General features: G+C 48.6%; 1 protein-coding gene across 2 annotated transcripts in view; it reads right to left on the reverse strand.

The window, feature by feature from the left end:
* LOC139237890 (surfeit locus protein 4-like) overlaps window positions 1–13,297 on the reverse strand; it is a 28,219-nt gene extending 14,922 nt beyond the window's left edge. Inside the window, exons 1-2 of one of the 2 annotated variants that reach the window (XM_070867163.1) lie at window positions 13,108–13,297; window positions 8,694–8,880 (exon numbers count right to left, since the gene is read on the reverse strand). In XM_070867163.1, coding sequence (XP_070723264.1) covers window positions 8,694–8,880; window positions 13,108–13,158 — 238 coding nt within the window. In that variant the 5' untranslated portion in view covers window positions 13,159–13,297. Of the gene's footprint in view, window positions 1–8,693; window positions 8,881–12,848; window positions 12,905–13,107 lie in introns of those variants that run through there. The other variant, XM_070867164.1, reaches the window with a different exon arrangement.
* Window positions 13,298–13,544: the final 247 nt, after the last annotated feature.

Genomic DNA, 13,544 nt, shown 5'->3' on the forward strand with positions numbered 1-13,544 from the left:
GGATGCACCGTAGGTGACTCCAGCCGCCGCTCAAGCTCCAAAACACGGAGCTCAAGTTGGTGCAGCTGGAGACACCTCCTGCACCCGGGACTTCCCACATGCCACAGGATGTGCAATCCACGTGACTGAGTTGCCCTGCCATCCCTCGTTACACTCGCAACTATAGAGTAGAACTAAATTCTAATCAACAAACAGCCGATTCAATTAACTGGCTGTCCTTAGATATTAAAGATCACATATTTACTGGAAGATGCTACATACAACAATGCCAAAGGTTTCCTACCGAAAGGAAAAAAAAATACTCACCAATTCACCAGCCAATTACTTACCCGCTTGGCTGTGATGTCATACTTTGATTTTGATTTTTTAAAAACTTTTTGTCCCTGCACCAGCTGGCTCCTCCCGACTCTCGGGCCCTGGAACTCCCGCTCCCGCTCCTCCCGACTCTCGAGCCCTGTATCTGGGCCTGGAACTCCTGCTCCCACACATTGCTGTTTGTGGGAGCTTGCTGTGCGCAAATTGGCTGCCATGTTTCCTACATTACAACAGTGACTACACTCCAAAAAGTACTTCATTGGCTGTAAAGCACTTTGGGACGTCCGGTGGTCAGGAAAAGGCGTCATTTAAATGCAAGTCTTTCTTTCATGTGCAAATACAAATCACACATTGCAGACTCTGTGTGTTTTTGATTTCACGTAGTTGGTCGATGTCACTGATTGCAAGCCCTGCTTCTGACAATTCCTGTTGCTGCAGCTCAGGCCTCTGCGCTTTCACATGAACCTGACACTGGAGAGGGTTTTTCTGCTTTTCCTTCTCTATAAGACATAGAATTTAAACTCCGGATCATATTTTATACAGATCACTCCGAGGAATTTTCTGCTCCTGCATGGTCACGCGTTTGGCTGTCACTGATTTCCCACTTACATCCATCCTTGTAGTTTAATTGGAATTCCAAAGGTCCCTCAGTCCTTCTGCCCAACTCTGCAGGCCTGAAGCATGGCTGGAGCCTCACTGCTCCCAGCAAGTGGCAGATTGTTCACTGGGAGAGCAGTCACAGCACAGGGGAGCTGGTTGCCAGGTACTAGCAGACGATTATTATAGTGTGAGACTGAAGCAAACAGGAGAGCAGGAGGCAAAGCACAGCTGCTGTGTTTACAGCGTCCTGGGACTGAGCAGTGCCCTTTTCAAACTCTCCTCCATTGATACATTTCTACTCCCGTGGCCAAGCTGACGCACCTACTGATCCACTCCCATACATACAGCATACACTTTACAATGCCCTTCAATACAGAGGGCTCCGTCAGTACTACCCGTCGAGTAGTATAGGCAATCCCACGAGACGAGGATGACACTATTCGCACCAAAAACACAGATGTTACAACGAACTACATCTTAGAAAGCAAGATGCTGGTGCATGGATATTTTTAACATGGGGTGACCGTTGCACCATAGGGGCTTGACAGAGCTAGGCCTTGATCCAGTGGCGAGGATTGACCGGAGACCAAGCTCTGTAGTGCCTCCCCTGGGCCGCAAACCCGCTGCTGTTTAATGCTGCGCGCTCCTGGGCCACGACCACACCGATCTTAAATGCTGCACCGCCCCCCCGCTGGGCTCGACCTCCGCTGACCTTTGCTGGGCTCGACCTCCGCTGACCTTTGCTGGGATCGAACACCCCGCCCGTCGCTGGGATCAAACACCCCGCCCGTCGCTGGGATCAAACACCCCGCCCATCGCTGGGATCAAACACCCCGCCCGTCGCTGGGATCGAACACCCCGCCCGTCGCTGGGATCGACCTCCGCCGGGATAAATGCCGCCCGTTGCAGGGCTCGACCTCCGCCCTTCGCTGGGATCGGACCCTGCTCCAATGGGCCCGGCCCTCAGCCCAGCCCAGCCCCGCCCCCCCCGGCTGGGCTCGGATGCTGCTCCAATGGGCTGCCTGGGCTCCAGTGACATCAGTCCAGTCGCCCTCCTCGAAGTGGTCGCACTCCTGGGTCAGCTCGTGCCGTTCGCTGCCGCGGCTAGCTTTCTTAAGAATACCCCCACCTGTCGATCCTGTTTTCTCGCAGGCCAGGGGGGAGAGACGCCTGTCTATCATGTCACACACAGCATGAACTGTTTTGGCTGGAGCTAAACTGGCTGGAAATTCAAAAATGGAAACACATCACCATGTTTGAGTCCCTAAACCAGTTTCTGTTTGCTCAATATAGGGTGTAAAAGCAAGACTTGCATTTCTACAGCGTCTTTCACGACCTCAGGACGTCCCAAAGCGCTTTACAGCCAATGAAGTACTTTTGGAGTGTAGTCACTGTTGTAATGTGGGAAACGCGGCAGACAATTTGCGCACAGCAAGCTCCCACACACAGCAGTGTGATAATGACCAGATAATCTGCTTTAGTGATGTTGATTGAGGGATAAATATTGACCAGGACACCGGGGATAACTCCCCTGCTCCTCTTTGAATAGTGCCATGGGATCTTTTATGTCAACCTGAGAGAGCAGACGGGGCCTCGGTTTCACGTCTCATCTGAAAGATGGGACCTCCTACAGTGCAGCGCTCCCTCAGTACTGGCCCTCCAACAGTGCAGTGGAGGCTCCCTCAGTACTGCCCCTCCAACAGTGCGGCGTTCCCACAGTGCTGCCCCTCCGACAGTGCTGCCCCTCCGACAGTACGACGCTCCCTCAGTACTGCCCCTCCGACAGTGCGACGCTCCCTCAGTACTGCCCCTCCGACAGTGCGGCGCTCCCTCAGTACTGCCCCTCCGACAGTGTGGTGCTCCCTCAGTACTGCCCCTCCGACAGTGCGACGCTCCCTCAGTACTGCCCCTCCGACAGTGTGGTGCTCCCTCAGTACTGCCCCTCCGACAGTGTGGTGCTCCCTCAGTACTGCACTGGAATGTCAGCCTGGATTGTGTGCTTTAAGTCTCTGGAGTGGGACTTGAACCCACAATCTTTGGTGCGAGTCACAGCTAGTATGTACTAGTTATTAAGGATACACCAATAAGAAAAATGAATAGCCAAACACAACTACTGCCATCAATACATTTTCACCAGTGCCAATAACTCACCTTCAGTAGCAAAATGAGTCCAGAACAAAAGACAATGATGACAACAATGATAAAGTGAGGACTGAAAACTGGGACGCAGAGACAATGTTATGAATTGCAACTGTTCACACCAGAGGCTGTGTTTCAAGGTCCTGATATAAACAAGTTTTTGAGGTGCAAGAGTCTTTCAAAACCACAGAAATAATTAGCACAAGAACCAAAGTATAAAAGTAAACACACAGCTGTCATGAAGGATGTTGTTTTTAGGTCACTACTGAATTTGGCTTATGCTACATTAAAAAAGTGCCACAGCTCTGCATCTACACACCTCAGTGCCACTCTGCTCAACTGCAGCCAGTATTCCATTTAACAACTTGCAATTATATAACGCCTTTAATGTAGTAAAACGTCCCAAAGCGCTTCACCGGAGTATCCTAAAACAAAATATGACAAGGAGAAATTAGGGCCAGTTGACTAAAAGCTTCGTCAAAGAGGTAGATTTTAAGGAGGGTATTAAAAGAGAGAGACAGATGTTTAAGGAGGGAATTCCAGAGCTTGGGGGCCCAAGCAGCTGGAGCTCTGGCCACCACCAATGGTTAGCGATTAAAATCGGGAATGTGCAAGCGGCCAGAATTAGAAGAGCGCAGATTCTCAGGAGGTTGTGGGGCTGGAGGAGATTACAGAGATAGGGAGGAGCGACGACCATGGAGGGATTTGAAATTAAGGATGAGAATTTTTAAATCGAGGCATTGCTTGACCGGGAACCAATGTAGGTCAGCGAGCACAGGGGGTGATGGGTGAACGGGACTCGGTGTGAGTTAGGACACGGGGCAGCGAGCACAGGGGGTGATGGGTGAGCGGGACTTGGTGCGAGTTAGGACACGGGGCAGCGAGCACAGGGGGTGATGGGTGAACGGGACTCGGTGTGAGTTAGGACACGGGGCAGCGAGCACAGGGGGTGATGGGTGAGCGGGACTTGGTGCGAGTTAGGACACGGGGCAGCGAGCACAGGGGGTGATAGGCGAGTGGGACTTGGTGCGAGTTAGGACACGGGTGATAGGTGAGCGGGACTTGGTGCAAGTTAGGAGCCTCGGCACAGAATTTTTAAAAACTTTTTCTTTTAAATAAGCAGTCGCCAGGCCAAAATTCCCACAATCTGGCTGTGAACTTAATGAGACCCTAATTTCCAAAGGGCAAACCATTTTAAAATCTTCAAGAAAGGCGCATGGATATAAACATTTTTAATGAATTCGGGGTAAAAGATTTCCGAGTATAAAGTTAAAAAATGTTATTCACCAACTGGGGGCAATGGTAACCTGGGAAATGGGTAAGGGCGGACGCCAGGGAAATGGGCAAGGGCGGTACCAATGGAGAGAGGGTCAAGGGTGGTATATTGATACGATGATATGAAGTAGGGTGGGACGCGGCTTGTGTTGATTAGCATAGACCATCATCATCATAGGCAGTCCCTCGGAATCGAGGAACACTTACTTCCACTCTGAAAGTGAGTCCTTTGGTGGCTGAACAGTCCAATGTGAGAGCCACAGACCCCGCCACAGGTGGGACAAACATTCGTCGGGGGAAGGGGGGCGGGGGACAGATTTACCGCGCGCTCTTTCCGCTGCCTGCACCGGATCTCTTCACGCTCGCGCCGTTGAGATTCGAAGAGCTCAACGCCCTCCCGGATGCACTTTCTCCACCTAGGACGGTCTTCGACCAGGGTCTCCCAGGTGTCAGGTGATGTCGCACTTTACCAGGGAGGCTTTGAGGGTGTCCTTGTAACGTTTCCGCTGCCCACCTTTGGCTCGTTTGCCATGAAGGAGCTCCGCATAGAGCAATTGCTTAGGGAGCCTCGTGTCTGGCATGTGAACTATGTGGCCTTCCCAGCAAAGCTGATCGAGTGTGGTTAGTGCTTCAATGCTGGGGATGTTGACCTGGACGAGGACACTGATGTTGGTGCACCTGTCCTCCAAGGGGATTTGCAGGATCTTGCGGAGACATCGTTGGTGATATATCTCCAGCGATTTGATGCGTCTTCTGTACATTGTACATGCCTCTGATCCATACAGGAGGGCGGGTATTACTACAGCCCTGTAGACCATGAGCTTGGTGATAGATTTGAGGGCCTGGTCTTCAAACACTCTTTTCCTCAGGCCGCTAAAGGCTGCACTGGAGGATGTTGAATCTCTGCATCAATGTCTGCCTTTGTTGATAAAAGGCTCCCGAGGTATGGGAAGTGGTCCACATTGTCGAGGGCTGCGCCGTGAATCTTAATGACTGGGGGGAAGTGCTGTACGGCGAAGACAGGTTGGTGGAGGATGTCAAGCGTCAGGCCCATGCTTTCATATGCCTCGGTGAATACATTGACTATAACCGTTGGGCCGAATGGCCTGTATCAGTGCTGTAAATCAAGTTCCTGGAGGAGTTGGAATTTCCTTCAACTCAATGTTGATAAAACCAAATCCATCCTTTTGCTTGCAACAGTACCTTACTGCCCCTGACTCACTCAGTGAGCCCCTCCAGTCACCCTTTGGGTTAAATCGACAGCTCTGGACCCTCAGCACCCTGTTCAATCATACGCTGAACTTTGTACCCTGCATCCGGTCTGCTACCAAGATTGTCATATTTGATCTTCAGAACACTGCACGGCTGAATCCCTACCTCATCATCCATCACGGTTGCCGAAATTTTCTCCAAACTTGTACCACCTTGAGCATTGACTGCTCCAATATCCTCCACAAACTGCAATTTCTTCACATCTCTGTGGCCCTCTCTTCTCCAAAAGCCCACACATCCTTTCTTCCTCAAATGAGCCGAGCTTCAAAACCCACATCCTGTGCAACATAAAGACTGCCTACCTTTACATTAACAACCTCCTTCCTTGTCACATCCTGCACCACAGCAAGATTTCTGTGCTTTTGTTATCTTAAGACTTGACTTCAACATTACCCTCGACAACTTCCCTCTTTGCGACACAAACTCTCAATTCACAAATATTGTCACTCATGTCCTGCACGCACATCACCCTTGCCCAGCAATGCTTGGAATTAAAACTTGCCTTGGAGGCGGTGCAACGAGGGTTCACTAGATTGATCCCTGGGATGAGAGAGCTGTCTTATGATGAGAGATTGCGTACAATGGGCCGATACTCTCTGGAGTTTAGATGAATGAGAGGTGATCTCATTGAAACATTCAAGATTCTGAGGGGGATTGACAGGGTAGATGCAGGGAGGATGTTTCCCCCGGGCTGGGGAGTCTAGAACCAGGGGGGGTCACAGTCTCAGGATAAGGGGTCGGCCATTTAGGACTGAGATGAGGAGGAATTTCTTCACTCGGGGTGGTGAATCTTTGGAATTCAAGACCGAGATCGATAGATTTTTGGACTCTAGGGGAATCAAGGGATATGGGGACAGTGCAGGAAAGTGGAGTTGAGGTAGAAGATCAGACATGATCTTATTGAATGGCGGAGCAGGCTCGAGGGGCCGAATGGCGGACTCCTGCTCCTAATTCTTATGCTCTTATTCCCTCATCATCGTTCTTTCAGTCATTTTGCCTTCTGCAATTCTCCCCCAAAATGACTTAATCTTGCCGCCTGCCTGGAATAGCCCTCTTCTAATTTGTTTCCCTCAGTTTTTCTGTTCGGTGCTCGCCTCTCACCATTTGGCCAAACATTTCCGGTTAGGACCAAATTAGTAACTTACGGTGCTGCTCACGTAAATGCTTCGTTCTCTGCTCTCCTATTACACGATCTTTTTCTCCCCACAGCACACCACACACTGACTAAACAGGCCGGTCTTGGCCCCACCGTCAGACTTTAACTAAAAACACCAGGAGTGCAACATTTCCTAAACAAATGAAGGTAATTTCTTAGGTAAATTCACTGCTTGTTGTACTGTGCTGAGTCATGCAGATGAGAACGATCCGTGGTTCAGTCCCCGATCTGTATTAAATTAGCTGATCCCACGCTATGGCTCCTACTTCTGATAGTTTCTAGCAAAGCCATTGGATAACAGTGTGTTGAAGATGGGCAACAAGTGGGCTGCACTTATCGGTGACGCTCACAATGGTTTTATTGCTTGCCGACAATGTCTAGCCTTATACACGAAGAACAGTCATTTCGGCAAGTGCCTGTGGATCTGTATCCCAGCATGGGTCAGCACCTTCAGGAGAGCACGGGTTAAAAGTGGAGTTAAAAAATCCATATGAAGCTAGTTACACTTTCTGTCCACACCTCCCCACCACAACAGAAGAATTGAGACTGGAGAAAGTGTCCCTGTAAAGTTCACCAGAGCCTGGAATGAAAACAGAAGCGCTACTGAAGTCCTTTTTATAAACAATTGTCACTGGGTGGGGGAAGAACATTTGTACGGCTCACCAAAACCATCACTAAAAAAATGGTCATCCACTTTGGATCCAAGAAAACATATCTGAATATCTTCTTAATGGACTAATTCCGATCGCCTGGATGGGTTGGAGAGGAATTTTCCCAGATTTTTCTCTCCCTAAATTGGCCTGGGGTTTTATCTGGTTTTTGCCTCTCCCAGGAGATCACATGGCTCCAGTTGGGGTGGAGTGTAGAATGTTTCAGTATACGGGATGTCGCAGTGGTGTGGGGTGGACTGGTTGGGCTGGGTGCTCTTTGCCTTTCTGTTATTGTTCATAGGTTTATATGTAATCTTTAGGGCTGCTGACCGAGGGCCGTGCGGCTCTTTGTCGGCCGGCGCGGACACAATGGGCCGAAAGGGCCTCCTTCTGCGCTGTAAATTTCTATGTTTCTCAGAGACTAGGAACTGTGGAGGGCCAATGGGATTGCATCCAGGTGTGCAAATCACTAAAAGCTAGTGCACAGGTACAAAAGGTAACCAGAAAGACAAATGAAATGTTGGCCTTTATCTCAAGGAGGTTGGAATACAAAGAGGAGGGTCTTGTGCTTCAGTTGTAATTGGCCAACCACATCTGAAGCACCGCATTCAGTTCTGGGAACTGCACCCGAGGCTATGTTGGCCTCGGGAGTGGGCGTATCACAGATTCACCAGAATACTAGGGTTAAAAGGGTTAAATTATGAGGACAGGCTGCATAAACTAGGCTTGCTTGTATTCCCTTGAGTTTAGAAGATTGAGGGGTGATCTAATTGAGGTGTTTAACATGATAAAGGGACTCGATTGGGCAGATACAGACAATCAATTTCCTCTGGTGGGGGAATCCAGAACAAGGACGCACAATCTTCATATTAGAGCCAGGCCATTTAAGAGTTAAATCAGGAGGTACTTTTTCCACAAAGGGTAGTGGAAATCTGAACTTGCTCCTTCAAATAGCTGGGTCATTGAAAATGTTCAATACTTAGACTGATAGATTTTTGATAGGCAAGGAATGTTGAACAAAGGAGGTAAACGGAGTTGAGTTACAGATCAGCCATGATCGAATATAAAGGCAGAGCAGGCTCAAGGGGGGGGCAAACGAGCTACTCCCATTCCTCAAACGCAGTACTACCAAGTATTGCAATGCCAAACCAAACTTTGTGGAATGTTCAAGGGCCTGAATATTTCAGCGTCAGGTTATGGACAAATTTGCCCTCTTACTTCCACCGCCTGATAAAAAAACAAATTGCACCAAGGAGCTGCACGCGTTGTAACATCCAAGGACTCACCTAGCTGCCCGATCATATTAAGTAGGACAAAGATGGTGGCCAAGAAGGTGCCACAGTGCCAGGTCATGTTGATGTAATCACGCTGCTCGTTCCACTGGAACCACATGCGAATCCCATCTTCCAGGAACGTGCTGATCAGGCACAAGTGCGCAACGTGAGGCAGGAAACGTTTGGTCACCCGCAGAAACTGGAAAACAAACAGAGACGCTATCATTCTAAAAACAAAATAGGCTTAGGACAAGACAGAGCATCTATCAATTTAGCTACGACTGACTGCTTCCCACGTGTCCGGGACAATTTCATTTCTGCTGCACCAAATGGCTGGTTAGTCAATTTATCTCTAGAATGAGAGAGAATGTTGGAAATCTGCATCAAAAGACAGAGTGTACAATGCACAAGAAAGAGTCTCAGGTGAAGCGAGTCAACAGATACACAAACAGCCTTTCCGAACCAAGTGACCCACCAATTCAAAAATAAAAAGCGATGACCAAAATTAGAATGGAGTTGTTTGAGCTTTAGGAACCAAACTGTCAAGAGTTTAAGGCATAGAAATGCCCTTCAGGCTGCACTGTGGTCACCTCTGTCCTAAACATATAGAAAATCAATGTTTTGTGGTTTTATTCACCAAGAAAAGATCAAATACAAAAGAACTGCAGCTGAACAATAAGGTTATGTCCCATACAGAGCTTTGTCCTGTAAATATTTGGATGCCGAATTGGAGCACAGATTTGGGAGGTTGCACTAAATATTTTTTTTACATATTAATCAAAATCCCCCCAAAAAACTTTTGTCAAGGGTCACAGCATTTAAACTAGAAGTACACTTACTAAACCAACTAATCAGTTGGGAATCTGAGCAGGTCTGTATGCAAAAAGCAGCAGTGTGACTATAAATGAATCCCATAAAATGAATGTTTTAACCAATTTTCATAGTTTACCATTCGGTCTATTACATCAGCACTGGCCCCATGAAGTAGCTACCCATTTGGTTACATTACCCAGCTCATTTAATTTTTCTTTTCCAAATATTTACCGACTTCTCTTTTAAGATAGATTATGGATTGACTTTGTGGTAGAGAATCTTCCTCTGAAAAAAAAACAAGTCTCTCCCATCACTCACTTGATGACCTGGTGTATAAACACAAAGTCATTTCAGGATGGGAATTTACAAACACCTGCCAATTGAAAAGCTTCCCTCATCAACCTTGGAACTTGGCTATTTACAGGCCAGTTAAACACCGACTTTAGCAACAGAATATTGTCCAGTACGCGGTACAATGTTCCTATCATCATAAAGCATGCAATGCAACTTGAGGTAAGCAATTCAACTGTAAATTCACCCATCAGCATAAAGCAATCCGTTGCCCAATTTTCTGCACCCCTCCATTTTGAAAGTAGCTGCATGCGGTCGCTTGCAATCTTTCCCAGGGTCTCAATTCATGACCTAGCTTGGACAGCAAGTGTTGGTAGGTTATTCCATTCTGGGAAATGTAGCCAGTGGACATCAGGACTCAATCCTATTCTCACTTAAATCCATATAGAATCAGCAATTTACAGCACAGAAGGAGGCCATTCCGCTCATCATGTCTTCGACAGTCACAAAAGAGCTATCCTAATCCCACTTTCCAGCTCTGGGTCCATAGCCCTGTAGGTTACGGCACTTCAAGTGCAGATCAGAGTAGTTTTTAAATGGAGGTGAGGGTTTCTGCCTCTATCACCCTTTCAGGCAGTGAGTACCAGACCCCCACCGCCCTCTGGGTGAAAAAAGTTTCTCTCAACTCCCCTCTAAACCTTCTACAAATTACTTTATAAATCTATGCCCCCTGGGTATTGACCTCAAAGGGAAATATGTCCTTCCTATCCACTCTATCTAGGCCTCTCAATTTTAAATACCTCAATTAAGTCTCCCCTCAGCCTCCTCTGTTCCAAAGAAAACAACTCCAGCCTATCCAATCTTTCCTCACTGCTAAAATTCTCCAGTCCCTGCAACATCATCGTAAATATACGCAGCTTACAGCAGTGGTCCTGCAGATTAACTTTTTCTCACCCTAACTTGTGAGCACAGGTCAACTTCAGTGTTGCTACCCGAGATCTTCATACCAACTTATACAGCTCAGCATCGCATTCCATACATCGCATTCACCCAGTCTCAGGAATGCTCCATAAACTAGGTTACCCATAACAACATATTGCAAACTAATCTGTACTTGGCAAATGTGGCTTTACAGACAAATACAGAAAAAAGTTTGCCAACCACTGCCACATTGCATGCAATCTGTTTCAAAGCACGTCATTGTATCACAAACCATTGAGTCACTTGCTATTGAGGCAAAACACAACTGTTTATAGCAAAAGGATTGCTGAAATAATCATGCACACTAAATGAGTTTGTCAGCTTACAAAGCATTTTGGTTTTTAAAAAAAATATCTTTAACAAGCAAGCTGCAAGTTTCTGGTCAATGCCAGTCATTATTTTAAAATATTCCTGCAATAATTGGTTTGTGTATAGTATTGTGTACTGTACAAATTAAGACTTTTATTCCTGAATTTCATTCTGGTCTGCATTGGACAGCTGTTGTTTTTAATATTCCACAACAGGTATTTCCAATGGTTGCACAGTAGAATCAGAATAATACAACACAGGAGGCCATTCAGCCCATCGAGTCTGCACGGCTTTTTGAAGAGCAACCCAGTTAGTCCCACTCACCCTACTCTTTCCCCATATTCCTGCAATTATTTTCTCCAAGTATTTATTCAATTTCCTTTTGAAAGCCAATACTGAATCTGTATCCACCGCCCTTTCAGGCAGTGCATTCCAAATCCTAATCGCTTGCTGCGGACAAACGATTTTTCCTCATGTCGTATCTGGTTCTTTTGCCAATCACCTTAAATCTGTACCCTCTGGTTATCGACCCTTCAGCCATTGGAATCAGTTTCTCTTGATTTACTTTATCTAAACCCTTCATGGTTTTAAACACCTCCATCAAATTACGTGTCAGCCAGTGGCTCAGTGGGAAGCACCATCACCTGAGTCAGAAGGTTGTGGGTTCAAGTCTCACTGCACAGACTCCATCTCAAAAAATCCAGGCTGACACTCCAGTGCTGTGCTGAGGGAGTGCTGCGCTGTCATAATTGATGTATTTTGGATTGTTTGCTCTCTCGGGTGGACGCACAAGATCCCACAGCCTTTAATGGAAGAGCAGGGGATTTGAGTATAGGAGCAGGGAGGTCTTGCTGCAGTTGTACAGGGCCTTGGTGAGGCCACACCTGGAATATTGTGTTCAGTTTTGGTCTCCTAATCTGAGGAAGGACGTTCTTGCTATTGAGGGAGTGCAGCCAAGGTTCACCAGACTGATTCCAGGGATGGCGGGACTGACATATGAGGAGAGACTGGATCAACTGGGCCTTTATACAGTGGAGTTTCGAAGGATGAGAGGGGATCTCATAGAAACATACAAGATCCTGACGGGACAGGACAGGTTAGATGCAGGAAGAATGTTCCCGATGTTGGGGAAGTCCAGAACCAGGGGACATAGTCTTAGGATAAGGGGTAGGCCATTAAGGACCGAGATGAGGAGAAACTTCTTCACTCAGAGAGTTGTTAACCTGTGGAATTCCCTGCCGCAGAGAGTTGTTGAGGCCAGTTCATATATTCAAGAGGGAGTTAGATGTGGCCTTTAAGGGATCAAGGGGTATGGAGAAAAAGCAGGAGGGGGAATGATCAGCCATGAACTCCATTGGATGGCGGTGCAGGCTCGAAGGGCCGAGTGGCCTGCTCCTGCACCTATTTTCTATGTTTCCAGGTGTCCTGGGCCAATATTCATCCCTCAATTAAAAACTGGCCATTATCACATTGCTGTGTGTGGGAGCTTGCTGTGCGCAAATTGGCTGCTGCGCTTCCCGCGTTACAACAGTGACCACGCTCCAAATAGTACTTCACTGGCTGTGAAGCGCTGTGCGACGTCTGGTGGTTGCGAAAGGCGCTACAGAAATGAAAGTCTCACTTCCAACTTTCGCTGCTCGGAAGGTGAACAGCCCCCCCCCCCCCAGCTTCTCCACACAACCTTCAGCCCTCATTTGTTGAGAAGTAGAAGTAAGAGCAGCCAGAAAATTTCACCACAGCGCGTTATCGCCAGGCGCCTCTTTCAAAACTTACTGAAATGCTTTGAATGCCAGACAGGCAAGCGCACGGAGCCTCGTCCCGAGTTACAATGGTGCCCAGGATTTATTGGTGCAAGCCCCAGAAACAAAGTGAGGCTGCCTCTCAGCACCGGCCTTGCCTCAGCGAGTGGGGGGGGGAGGGGGAGGGTGGACGCGAGGGCCGAGGCTCCTGTCCCTTCCCCCTCCCCCTGACTAGGCCGCAGCCCGGGTGACTGGGTGTGGAGGGTGTGAGGGACGGAAGGGAGAGCGGGTACCTGGTCGGCGAGGTCCTCGGCGATGCCCATCGCGTCGTTGCGAGCAGCCATGTCTCTCTCTGTGTGTGTGTGTGTCTCTTATGTGTGTGTGGCGGGGCGGGCGGGGGGGGGGAGGAGCGCGTGGCCGCGGGAGCCAGGCGCGAGCCCGACTTGCCACGTCTAAGTTAGCGGCGAGCGCGCGCGCCGGCCGGCCCAGAGCGGGAACGCGCAGGTGGGAGGAGGAGGAGAGGGGGGCGGAGCGGACGCGAAAGGGCGAGAACTTACTAATGAGAGAGGGAAAGCGGACGCAAAAGGGCGGCAGATGTGGGGCAAGCGGACGCGACAGGGTGGGCCAGGGCCAGGGTAGCGCTAGCGCGCTGCAGCCCTCGGGGCCAGTGGGAGAGCAACACGTCAGCGGGAACTGCAGCTGGGTACAGAGCCAGGCAGGGCTGGAGAGA

Source organism: Pristiophorus japonicus, chromosome 24 (genome assembly GCF_044704955.1).
Source record: "Pristiophorus japonicus isolate sPriJap1 chromosome 24, sPriJap1.hap1, whole genome shotgun sequence".
Classification (NCBI taxonomy): domain Eukaryota; kingdom Metazoa; phylum Chordata; class Chondrichthyes; family Pristiophoridae; genus Pristiophorus; species Pristiophorus japonicus.